This window comes from Sus scrofa, chromosome 15 (assembly GCF_054392235.1).
Source record: "Sus scrofa isolate SSC_HxYL_T2T_F1_AM1 chromosome 15, Sscrofa_HxYL_maternal_Yorkshire_Landrace_v2.0, whole genome shotgun sequence".
Lineage (NCBI taxonomy): Eukaryota > Metazoa > Chordata > Mammalia > Artiodactyla > Suidae > Sus > Sus scrofa.
The window spans coordinates 143,311,165-143,323,892 of NC_139397.1; the positions used below are offsets into that span (position 1 = coordinate 143,311,165).

Below are 12,728 nucleotides of genomic sequence, written 5' to 3' on the forward strand. Positions count from 1 at the left end.
GCACAGCACAGTGCGTGATACCTGTAATTTTATTACAGTATGCTGCTAATAACAATAATGAATAAACATGACTGCCAATAATTATAAAATAATTCCTAATCTAAGTAACATGTGATTAAATATGATTTAATTAAATAACGTAATATTTTTGTATTTTGCCGACACACCACTCTTATTTGTCTGCTTATTTGTCTTATGTTTTCCTTTAGACTGGTGCACCGACAGGACAATTTCCAACAGGAAGCTCATCAACCAATCCTTTCTTATAGCCTTATATAGACACTTTACTGGAACGAACTTTTATGTGGTCACAGTACATCTCTCCGCCTCTTGCACTGTTGTCTTGTTTCACTGATCTTAGCTTTAAACACAAGAGAAGTCTTTAAAAAGCCTGCATTGTGTATTAAATACCAGGTAATATGTGCAAAACAGAGGGCTCCAGTAACAACTTTTAACCTGTGAATTGGCAAAAAAAAGTAGCCGTATCATGTATATTAAAAATTGGCTAATATTAAGTTATTGCAGATACCACATTCATTATGCTGCAGTACTGTACATATTTTTCTTAGAAATTAGCTATTTGTGCATATCAGTATTTGTAACTTTAACACATTGTTATGTGAGAAATGTTACTGGGGAAATAGATCAGCCACTTTTGAGGTGCTGTCATATATCTTGGAATGAATGACCTAAAATCACTTTAACCATTTTGCTACTGGAAAGTTACAAAGTCAAAATTGGAAGGTTTTATTCATTCTTGAATTTTTCCTTTCTAAAGAGCTCTTCTATTTATACATGCCTAAATCTTTAAAAATGTAGAGGGATACCTGTCTGCATAATAAAGCTGATCATGTTTTGCTACAGTTTGCAGGTGAAAAAAAATAAATATTAGAAAATATGCTATTGTTTTTGTGTTCTTGCTGCAATGCCTTTACCAAAGTGGCCTTAAATATGAGTAGTGAATTGAGAACATCTTGAATTCTTAAATTAAAATTTCAGAAGACTTCTAGTGACTAACTTTTATGTCTAAAGAGAAAATTTTATAAAAAGGCCATGTAGAAAATTTTATTTAAAACTATGACTGCTATATTCAGGAGTATGTCAGTGGTAAAGCATTTAAATGTAGCTTGTTAGATTCACCATAATTCTTCTAATTTCTTTGCAACTCCTTAATTTTGTGAAAATTTGTATATATAAAGAATTTGCATGTATGTGTATTTACAAATTTTTTTAAGTATCTTGAATTCTCAGACTGCAAAAGGCTTATTTTAACTATTGATTTTTTAAAAAAAAATTGTCTTTGAATGTATTGGAAGCAGACATGCATTAACTGTGACATGATTGCACCTCATTTTTTTTTTTTCCTTTGTTTGGACAGAATGATATTAATAGGACATTTGTTTATGTTCATTTCTAGTGGGAAAGAAACTGGAACCCAGTGTTACCTTGAAGTTATAGAATACTTTGTTTAAAAAGGCAACGATACTAATGTTTAGTTATATCTTTATGTTAATATTCAAATGAATTTGTTTAAATATTTATATAATGCCTCATTCATCCAGTGATAATATAGCAATCTCAATCAAAACAGAACACAACTGAGAAACCTGTAATAGTTTTTTAAAAAATGCCTTTGAGCAGCCCACATAAGTCACAAAATCTATATGTTAGAGCTCATGCGTTTGTTCTTATGTGAGATTTTGATTAATATATTTCCCAGCCCATAGCATACTAGCAGTTCAGGAGTGATGGCTTGAAAGGAAGGAGACAGGAAAAACCATTAAGAGCAAACACTGTTGAAGACCTGTTAGTGTAGCGACAGCCAGCCCCACTGTTAGAGGACATTACTACATTGCATCATCTTTTGTTAATTGTCTGTTACTGTGACTCTGTGTCACAAGAAAAGGTGAACTTACATATATAAATATGTGATACATGTTTGAAAAGCTTTCTTATACTGATTAAGATTGTTTTTAAGTTTTGGTATTAAAAGAGGTGAACATCAGCTTCCTCAAATATTATTTATTCATGTTGAATACCTTTTCCAATGGTGACTACAGGAGTTGTTTTCATACTATATTAAAATCCGTGTAGATTTTTAGACTTGTTGAAACATTGCTGTCCATTGTGTATCTAGCTGAATGTGTGGTATCTGAACTATGATAAGCAAGGAGACTGGGAAATCTCTGCCCTTTTTCTGAGCGGAATGCCTCTTTTAGAATTAAATGAATGCTGCAAAGGTCTGGGTGTGTGTTGGTGTATACTTGAAATGTCTCTACATTTTTGGAGTCACCCTCCAGCCCCCTTCTCATGGAGGGAATACACAAAATGTCTTGGAATTCCTATCTTTAGATTGTATTGGGTCCCAATCAACTCATGTACAAAGTCGTGCTATACGATTGTAGGTCGTTACTCAGTTAATCCACCAGGCTTTCCATCTAAGAAATAAGTACATTAAACAGTTATTAAAATAATTTCAAAGACTATTTTTTCTGGGTGAATATGGAGGTTCGTAATGGAGTGGGAACTCTCGTTGACTTTAAATGAGTGTTTGTAAAATGGAGGTGTCTAGTATAGGAAGTGAGCCAGCTTTCATATGAATTTATCTCTCAGTTAGGCTTTCACATTCATAGCTGCTTCTGGTTTTATATGACCGTCAGACTCGTGTTGAGTACTGAGGAGAAAATACTCAGAGGTGGCAAGGATGAAGACACAAGCTTCCCAACTTTCTAGTTGAATCAGATCTCTCCTGCGTTTGCTCAGGAAAGAAAATGTTCTTTTCTTTTAGGGTGGCAAATTTTATTGGTACCTTTAAAGTCATATTTTTATTCTCATTTTTGTGAAGGTAGAGATTAGGTAATCATTTTCTTCCATAGAATGATTCCTTCTGTAAATTTGGAAAAGCCTATCAGTGCTTTCTTTACTCGAGAGTTGCCCCTGCTCCTAGCATACCTCATCTTTGGTGTTCGGTTCTTGTAAGTTAGTAAAATGAAGAGAGTAACTAACTGGCTGCTTTCAGATGAGATAGGCGTGTTGAGGGTGGTATGGCCATAGACTCATTGGCTGCTTTCATATCACAGTACCACCAGCAGTTCTGAAACACTTTGGTCTCAGGACTTCTAAATTATTGAAGATCCCCAGAGAGCTTTTGTGTATGTGGCTTGTGTCTGTCAGAATTTGCTAAATTAGAAATTAACACTGAGATATTTAAAAAACATGTCATTTAAAGATAACAGTAATAAGCCCCGTTACATGTTAACATAAATACATTTTGATGACAGAACTGTTTTCCAAAAACAATCAGAAGACCATTGTTTTACCTTTGTGCATCTCTTTAATATCTGGCTTAATAGAAGCAGTGGGATTCTCATACTGTCACATTGCAATTCTTTTCATATGACATGGCATGTGGGCACTGGAAAATTCCATCATGCACTTGCGAAACCACGAATGGAACAGACATACAACATTGTAGTATTATGAAAATAGCTTTGACCTTGGGTTTGGGGGACCCTCAAGGGTCCTCAGACCACACTGAGAACCGTTGCACTATACTTTAAATGTGTGTGTTTCTGGAGCAACAGTGTTTAGTTGTAGGGTAAATGTACTACGCCCTGAACTTCTAAGTGTTTTTGTTGGCTTGGTGGGAAAAATCAAAATTTCTGTTGAAATTGCAAACTTTTAAAACATCGTTTTCTGAGTTTTCTTCTATTTTTATTTGAATATATTTCAGTAATGATAAAAGTGGTGAATATCTCCTTTTTTTTGAAAAGGATATTACAAGTCCTGACTCGTAGTTATTGGTGTTTATTTTGGAGTTATTTACTATTCTGACCACTTTAAAATTGCATAATTGGTTTGGGGGGGCCATCAATAAACTTGCTGAGGAAAAATTCAAAATGAAGAATAGTTTCTTATTTCTTTTATGTTTGTAGGTAATAAGGAATTTCAGTTTTGTTGTGTGTGTGTGTGTGAGTGTGTGTGTAATTTTTTTAAATGAAAACTGAATTTTATTAACAAACACTGCTTCCCTCCAAGTAGTCAGCTACAACTAAAGGAATGTGTTTACTTCTTAAGGAAGATGATGTTTGCTGCTCCCCCCCACCCCCAAGCTTTTTATACCTTGTCCATCTTTAGAGAGAGCTCTTGTTGCTTATTTAACAAAATATTTTTAAATTCTTTTGAAGACATAGTGACTTTATAAAAGGTAGTTTACAATACGTAATCACCACAAGCGCTGGCTGTGTTGCTATTGTTGGCAATACTGCAAAACACTTTGCCGTCCCCAGGCACGCCTGTGCTCTGCTTCTTGGGCCTCTTTGTCCCTGTGTTTGTCCTCCTGTCCTGAACTCCGTGTTCAGAGTGGCTTGCCTCATTTTTGGCCTCCACTTGCAGTCTCAGACTTACATCAGAAAACTAATCTCTAGGGGACCTTATGAAGATACATTTTTTTTAAAAAGTCATGACTTCAAAGTAAAATGAATGGCGGCTTTATGGGGTGTGATCTAACAAGCTCTTTCAGTGTATCAGAAACTTGCTAAATGCTTTTCTTTTGTTCTCTCATATAGTCCCTAAAGTGGACTCATACTTAAGGGTGAAAGAAGCAAAGCATAGGCTAACAATAGAGCTTTTGCCCTAGGGAGCAAATATTTTATTGTCAGATTAAAATGCTGTCACATTTATGTGTGAGTAGATTTTTTTTTTAAATCTTAGGAAATTCTAAGAGTTACTTTCTATATTCTATATATACCCAATAAAACCTAATCATTTTAAATTTGGGTTCTATGTATAATTTGATGAAATCAATAGTTTAACTCTACAAATAAATTAATGGGGTGATAAGCAGATCAGGTTTTAAACCGGAGACATCTGAAGTATCGCAATGACTCCTATTTTGTGAAACATTGCAACTTTGATAAAGTTTGTGCCCTTGACAGTAGTAAAATTTACTTTTATAGGGATGTTGTTACTAAAGTTTGTACTGACCTAGTGTATTAAATTTGTCTTCATTAGTTAAATTTTTGTTTGTATGTTTTAAAACATGTCTTTCACTAAAATTTTTATGTGGTAGATTTGAACAGGTGAATATATGACCATGATGTAATCCAGTGCTGTGCTGGTGGGTGTTTTTCTCTCAAGAGGAACTGCTGTTCTTTAGTGTTTACTGACATTTGTGGTATAAATACTCTCACCATGGCTGAGTTCACCTACCCATCTGATGTCATTAAACGTGCAATTAGAGAGAGAGCTGGCTGGAGTGCCAGCTCCAACACAGCCCTGATGTGTCATTCCACAACTCACTTCCTTAAATTTATTGTTTGGTGATTATATCCGATCTTTGAAGAGCCTTCTGTTTTATGTTAATTTAGCAAGCATATGGACACTAGTTTATTTCTAGAAGCGTACCTGGGCACTAGAGTTTTTAATCTGGAAAGACCCAAGCAAGTGTCGTGAAATCTGGTTTTAAAAAGTTGAGTTACTGTGCGAATGTAAAGGTTGCACATTCATGGCAAATACTCTGAATTCTCTCTGCAGTTGTGTTGTGTTTGACCCTTGCAGTGTTTTGAAAACTTGGATTTTGTACAGCTCGAAGAGTATTCACATTCAAGGTGGCCACTAGCCTACCACTACCAGTTTTTTGAAGCCTCGGGCATTCAGATGCATTTTAAGGCCTCTGAATTGACATAGCCTTTGTAGACAGAAAAGGGCGTTTCTTTTATTTTTTTATTTTTTTTATTTTATTTTTTTTTTGTCTTTTTGCTATTTCTTTGGGCCGCTCCCACGGCATATGGAGGTTCCCAGGCTAGGGGTCGAATCAGAGCTGTAGCCACTGGCCTACGACAGAGCCACAGCAACGCGGGATCCGAGCCGCGTCTGTAACCTACACCACAGCTCATGGCAACGCCAGATCGTTAACCCACTGAGCAAGGGCAGGGACCGAACCCGCAACCTCATGGTTCCTAGTCGGATTCCTTAACCACTGCGCCACAACGGGAACTCCAGAAAAGGGCGTTTCTTATGTCACCTCTTAACTCTTCTGGTTTTGGGGTCTTAGAGGATTTGAATTTATATTGTCATTTTCTGGTGAAGACTTACACCAAAAATGTATTTCCTTTCAGACCTGCTTGCTTCTATGTATTCTGCTTATTTTATGCCAGTGGATAAGAATTCAGCGTATACATCAGTATATTTTTGAAATCTGTGCTTGTCCAACTCACAGGTCTGTGGAATTTAATGAAAACAGAGTGCCGTGATTCAGGCTTTTGGGACAAGGAAAAGTGATCCTGGATATAAGTGGTGATTTAAATGCCCATTGAGTAATGTTTTAATTTGTTCTCTGAAATCTTGAGAAGATGTTATCCAAGTTACAGTGCAAACAGTGAGCGTTACAACTTCAACTAAATTCTCAACATTTTCCCTCAGTCTCAAGTGGAGGGACCGAGGAAGCAAATACGCCAGGAAGCCTTCTAATTTTGACTAAACGACCATTAAATAAAAGGCATCAAAGGATTGTGACTTGATGTTAGTGTTTCATAGAATGCTATGGATACAATCAGGTTTTTTAAAGACTTTAAAGGTTTTTTAATATGTTACCATAAATAGTACATGTTTATGATGTTTAAAAATTATGCATTGTACAAAGGATGTAAAGTGAAGAAGCTTGTCGCCTTCCTGTGACTTGATTCCCACATTCCAAGGAAATACCGTTTCTTGTGTTCTTGTATAGGCTGTCAGAAATGTTAACGTTTATTTTATATACCTCTTTATATGTGTGTGTGTATGTGTGTGTGTGTATGCCTCTCACTGTCCTCCCTTATTTTAAATGTATGGTTTTATAAAACTTGGTTCTCTTTGTTTTAACTTGATTATCTTTCCATATTACCACATCCAGCTCTAACTCATTATCTCCTAATGAAGCCAAGATACCAATATATGGATGCCCCTTTTTGAAGAATATTTGTTTATATAGTTTTTCTGCTAAAAACAGTGATACAATGAGAATATCCTTAGGCATATATGAAGGTTAGTCTTGATTCTTCCTGACCCTTAAGTCAATAAAGTAGACATCATTCAATTTTGAGTCTCACCTGCTGATTGATGATGAGCTTATGCTTCCATTAGGAAATTCTTCCATTTAAGGAAGGAAAAATATCCCTGAAATTGACTCTCTCAAAATAGGATATTTGGAAAGGCCTGTGCGTTTTAATTGAACTGTGAAGGCATTCTATTAGTTCATTGAAAGAGTGTGAAGTTCACATCCAGTTGGTACCTTAATTTTCCGTGACCCTTAGAGTTTCTGAAAGTGCAGTTTGAGACTTACTACTCATTGAGATTGTGCCTTTCCTTATCCATATTAACTTAGAATGTACCTTATTTTTGAGAATGAGAACGTAAATTTTAATTTGGCAAAATCTATTTTGGCACAAGTACATGGTTCATTATTTCTTCAAAAGTAGTTACTTTTGCCTTAGAAAATATTTAGGTAATAACTGAAAGTTATCACAAGATCAGGGTCCAGAGAATTTAACATGTATTTACCATTAGTCAAGGACAGGACTTGCTTTCAGGAATAGTTTATGAGAAATTAATCTCAGCCCTAATAGCTGCTAGAGAAAGTACCTTAGCACTTAGGGCTGGAAATAGTGAGCAAGAGAATTTGAAATCTGAAGGAAAAAAAAAAAAAAGAAAGCAAGCCCCTTTTAGTCAGCAGGGTATGTCTTGGAAGATGTGTTAATATGCCAAGATTTATGAAGACCAAGATGGATTTAGGTATTGGACAAAAACAGGTTGATTTCAATTTTCATCTTAAATTTATGCTAAATAAATTTTTGGTTAAGTTCTTGTTCATTGTGAAATATCGTTGGAAGAATTGTTTCAAAATAAAGACTCCTGAATTTGTGTACCATTTGAAAATAGTAGCCTCTTTAATTGTCGCATAGTGTGGAGCATTGCGGGAGCAACTTTTTTTCCCCCTTTTGTCACGCACATTACTCTTGCCAAACAGCTTGTGCATTTCCTTCCAGCCTGACTTTCTGTTCCATTAGTTATACATACAACGTAACAGCAACTTAACTCTTTTTTGTTTGCTTTTTATTTATTTTATTTTATTTTATTTTATTTTATTTTTTTGTCTTTTTGCTATTTCTTGGGCCACTCCCGTGGCATATGGAGGTTCCCAGGCTAGGGGTTGAATTGGAGCTGCAGCTACCGGCCTACACCAGAGCCATGTCTGCAACCTACACCACAGCTCACGGCAACGCCGGATCGTTAATCCACTGAGCAAGGCCAGGGATCAAACCTGCAACCTCATGGTTCCTAGTCGGATTCATTAACCACTGCGCCTGGACGGGAACTCCTGTTTGCTTTTTAAATTACCAAAAAAAGCACATGTTTATTACTGAACTTCTAATATTGGCTCCCCCTTCCCCCAGAGTATGACATTTTTTCTTGAAATACATATTGGTCTAGTTTGGTTTTAAGACAGTATTTTTTATAACTGGATTTTTGTTACTTTACTACCTATTGAAATTTGAAAGACAAATAGCAAACTATCTAGTTCTTTACACCCTTATCTTATTTCCTTGTAGTAGTCACTATTATTTTTTGTGTATCCTTCCGAATTAGTCTATATATTTTTGTTGTCTAAATTATTTTCATTAATAATCAGATCCCAGAAGAAAATTTACTTTCCTTAGAAGCTGTATTTCCACCACTGCCACCAGCACTGGCCACTCCTCTCCCCTGGAGGAAAACTATTATTTATTTTAGTTTCACTTATTTAATGAGGAAAGTTACTATTTTCTTCTTAAGTTGTATGTTAGTTTTTTTAAAAAAAAACTGAACTTGAGAATTGGAGCTCTGAAAAGTACTGACCCAGACTCAGGTTTTTTATGTTTCATCTCAGGTCCTGCCATTAACTGGCATTCAGGGAGGTAATTTAGCTTCTGGTTCCCCAGCTTTAAAGTGAGATCTTTTCTGAGTGGTACATCATGATTCCCATCAGCCATTTGGAATACGTATTTAGGGAATAACTAGCTTTGGAAATTAGAATCAGACATTTCAGAATAATAGCTGTTAGGTTGAACATAATTCACAATACTAAGGCTGAATAACTTCATCTGCAATGGACTTTCAAATCTAGGAATTTCCTTTTTAGTGTTCCATACTTTTTTTGCCCCTAAATTCAGAGAAGGATTATGTATTCACATCCACTAGTTGAACCCGGTCATTGTTCAGGCTCACAAGCTCCCTACCTTGTTTCACTACATAGGAATGGCTGGCTGTGGGGGCGAGTATTAGTTTCACTACAAAGTATCTGGGTGTGGGTGTGTATTTTTATTTTGTCCTTGGAATATGATGGGCTTCTTGAGTCTGAATTGCTCTTTTTACCAGTTCTGCAAGTTTCTTGACTGTTTGATCTTCAGATGTTAGCTCTCTGCAGTGTGCTCTTCCACAGCAGCCTTTAAGGTTAAGAGAAAAGTTTGGATGAGGGAACTGAATAAAATTTTGTGGAATCTGAATTTTGAACATTTAAAAGTTTATGGTTATAAATAGCATTTCAGACTAAATTTTCATAAAGTTATCACATAATATTGTAGTATTTATAGAATACATTAGTTATAAATTTAGGACAGTACAGTTCCTTTCAAGCCTTATTGCTCTTTTCAGTTACTAAATATATTTGGGTAACTTACTCAGAGAGAGGAGGAGGGGATTACCAGGCTTTCTAGATAAGATGTCTAACATCCTAAATGGGAATTTTTTTTTTTTTTTTTTTTTTTTTTTTTTTTTTTTTTTTGGAAATTGCAGCACTGGAGTATCTGTTGGGGTGCAATGGAAACAAATCCGACTAGCATTCATGAGGATGCGGGTTCCATCCTTACTCAGTGGGTTAAGGATCCAGCGTTGCCATGAGCTATGGTGTAGGTCACAGATGCGGCTTGGATATGGCATTGCTGTGTCCATTTTGTTTGCGAATTCCCGTCGTGGCCCAGTGGAAACGAATCCGACTAGCAATCATGAGGTTGTGGGTTCTATCCCTGGCCTCTCTCAGTGGTGTGGCTCAGATCCTGTGTTGCTGTGCCTGTGACATAGGCCAGTGGCTAGAGCTCCAATTGGTCTCCTAGCCTCGGAACCTCTATGCTGCAGGTGCGGCCCTGAAAAGACAAAGACAAAAAAAAAAAAAATCAAATTATGTGAAAGCACATTTGAACTAAGTTCCCTTCTAAGGATGTCCTGTTTTAAATGTTTTTAAGACTGAGGAGTCAGTGTGAAGCTATATATTCAAAAGAATTAGTAAAGAAATAGGCCAGAACTGACCACATCGTAGCTAAAGGCATTGGGCGATGCTGTCGGATGAAGATTTGTGTGAAGCGTCGTGTCAAGGAGCACAGGTTTCACCATCACCACGAAGCCCGTCACTGGGAAAAGGGTAGGGCTCTGCGGACGGAACAGAAGCCCCCCCCAGAACTCCCGAGGGAGCTCTTGGTGACAGTTGAACCACACCAGTCCACCGTGGAGTGGTTGGCTCAAGAGTGGTGGCTTTAAGGATGAGGGTACATGAATCTTGACCAAGGTATGGCCCAGGGAACTGAAGGGGGCCAGTGGTTCCTCTGATGATTTTAAAGAAATGGTGTTTAAAGTTGTTTTTCTCATACTCTACCCATTTTATTTATTTTTTAATTTTTTTTATTTGTTTGATTTTTAGGGTCGCACCCATGGCATATGGAGGTTCCCAGGCCAGGGGCTGAATCGGAGTTGTAGCCGTTGGCCTACACCACAGCCACAGCAACACGGGATCCGAGCCTGGTTTGTGACCTACACCACAGCTCACGGCAACTGCTGGATCCTTATCCTTAACCCACTGAGCGAGGCTAGGGATCGAACCTGAAACTTCATGGTTACTAGTCGGATTTGTTTCCACTGCACCACAATGGGCACTCCTACCCTAACCATTTTAAAAGCAGTTCCTTCAGTTCATTGTCTTGCATTTTTGCAGAAAATATAATCCTGAAGAAAACTTCATTTTCCCCCAACTGAAGGAAACTTAAAAGAGAGTTACCTGAAAAAAATGATCTCAGATCACCAATATCAAAATTTTGGTGTAGAATTCTTCCAAACTATAACTGGTTTATTGTATACAATTTATGTAAGTATTATATCATCTGATTTCTTTTCTTCCTTTTTTTGGCCGCACCTGCAACCTACGCCACAGCTGTGGCAACGCCAGATCCATAGCCCACTGTGCCTGGCCAGAGATCAAACCCATGCCTCAGCAGCCTTCTGAGCCACCACAGAAACATCACTGGATCCTTAACTTACCATGCCACATCAGGAACTCCATCAACATTTAAATTTTAACATGACAAGTACCTTTTAAATGGTGTATAAAGTCTTTTTTTTTTTTTTTTTTTTGGCTTTTTGCCTTTTCCAGGGCTGCATCTGTGGCATATGGAGGTTCCCAGGCTAGGGGAATAATCAGAGCTGTAGCTGCTGGCCACAGCCACAGCCACAGCAACCCGGGATCCGAGCCACATCTGCAGCCTACACCACAGCTCATGGCAACGCCGGATCCTTAACCCACTGAACAAGGCCAGGGATCGAACCTACAACCTCTTGGTTCCTAGTCAGATTCATTAACCCCTGAGCCATGATGGGAACTCCTGAAGTCATTTTTAATGGCTGTAATTTATATGTCTTTTTGGTCAGACCATATATTTCTTCACTAGTCCTATAGAATAGGCATTTGTAGGCTTTTTCTTTAAATGTCAGGTAGTTATTTAAGACTTTGCAAGCCACATGGCCTCTGTCCTGAGTAGAGCCAGAGTGGCCCTAAGCAATGCGTAATGAGTTGACTCCACCCTGTTCCAGTGAATCTACAAAACCAGGTCTGCAGGCTAGAGTTTGCCCATCTAGTTGAAACTTTAGGTTGTTTGCATTCTCTGTAATCAGGAACCATGCTTTCAGCATCTTTGCATAATCACAGTTCCATCACTTAATCCCTGGAATGGATATATCTGAGCCAAAAAGTGTGCAAAATTTTAACTGATTGTGTTTTTAGTCATTTATGTGAAAAATGATAGTGACTTGAACCACCATAATGGGGAGATGGTGTAAATTTTAGGAGTAAGAGGAAGAGAGTAATCACATGACTCCCAGACATCTGGCTCAGGCCATTGGATAAATGGGAGTGACATTTGCTGATTTAGAGATCTCTCTGTTCACCTCAATGGGCAGCCCCTACCTTATAGCTTGTCTGGACTTACTTGGGAACTAAGACTTGGGTAGTAGTTATAATGCAGAAAAACTCAACCATTTTGGGTAATTAAGAATTTTTTAGGGAGTTCCCTAGTGGCTCAGCAGGTTAAGAACCCGGCATTGTCAGTGCTGTGGCTTAGGTTACTACTGTGATGTGGATTCTATCCCTGGCCTGGGAATTTCCACATGCTCTGGTGCGGGGGGAAAAAAAAATATAGACTAAAACATATATTTTAAAAAATAGACCCATTTGAGGTGATTGGAAAAAAAAAACACCATTTTAAAACTTTGAAATTATTTTGGCTAAGATTTCAAAATAGGGCAATATCATAGGTATTAGAAGATTGAAAATTATATGAGAAAAAGATGGTTCCATCTTCTTAGAAATGGAATTGTCACATCCCTGAAGAGACATTTTAATGGCGTGAAATATAATAAATACACATGACATTTGTCTTGGCATCTTTAGA

The 12,728-nt window shown here is 37.3% G+C and overlaps 1 protein-coding gene across 23 annotated transcripts in view; it reads left to right on the forward strand.

Moving 5' to 3' along the window:
• Positions 1-2,474, forward strand: part of AGFG1 (ArfGAP with FG repeats 1) — a 77,979-nt gene extending 75,505 nt beyond the window's left edge. For all 23 annotated transcript variants that reach the window (XM_021075860.2, XM_021075863.2, XM_021075862.2 and 20 more), the window contains one exon: positions 210-2,474. In XM_021075860.2, coding sequence (XP_020931519.1) covers positions 210-269 — 60 coding nt within the window. In that variant the 3' untranslated portion in view covers positions 270-2,474. The remainder of the gene's footprint in view (positions 1-209) is intronic.
• The last annotated feature ends 10,254 nt before the right edge of the window (positions 2,475-12,728 follow it).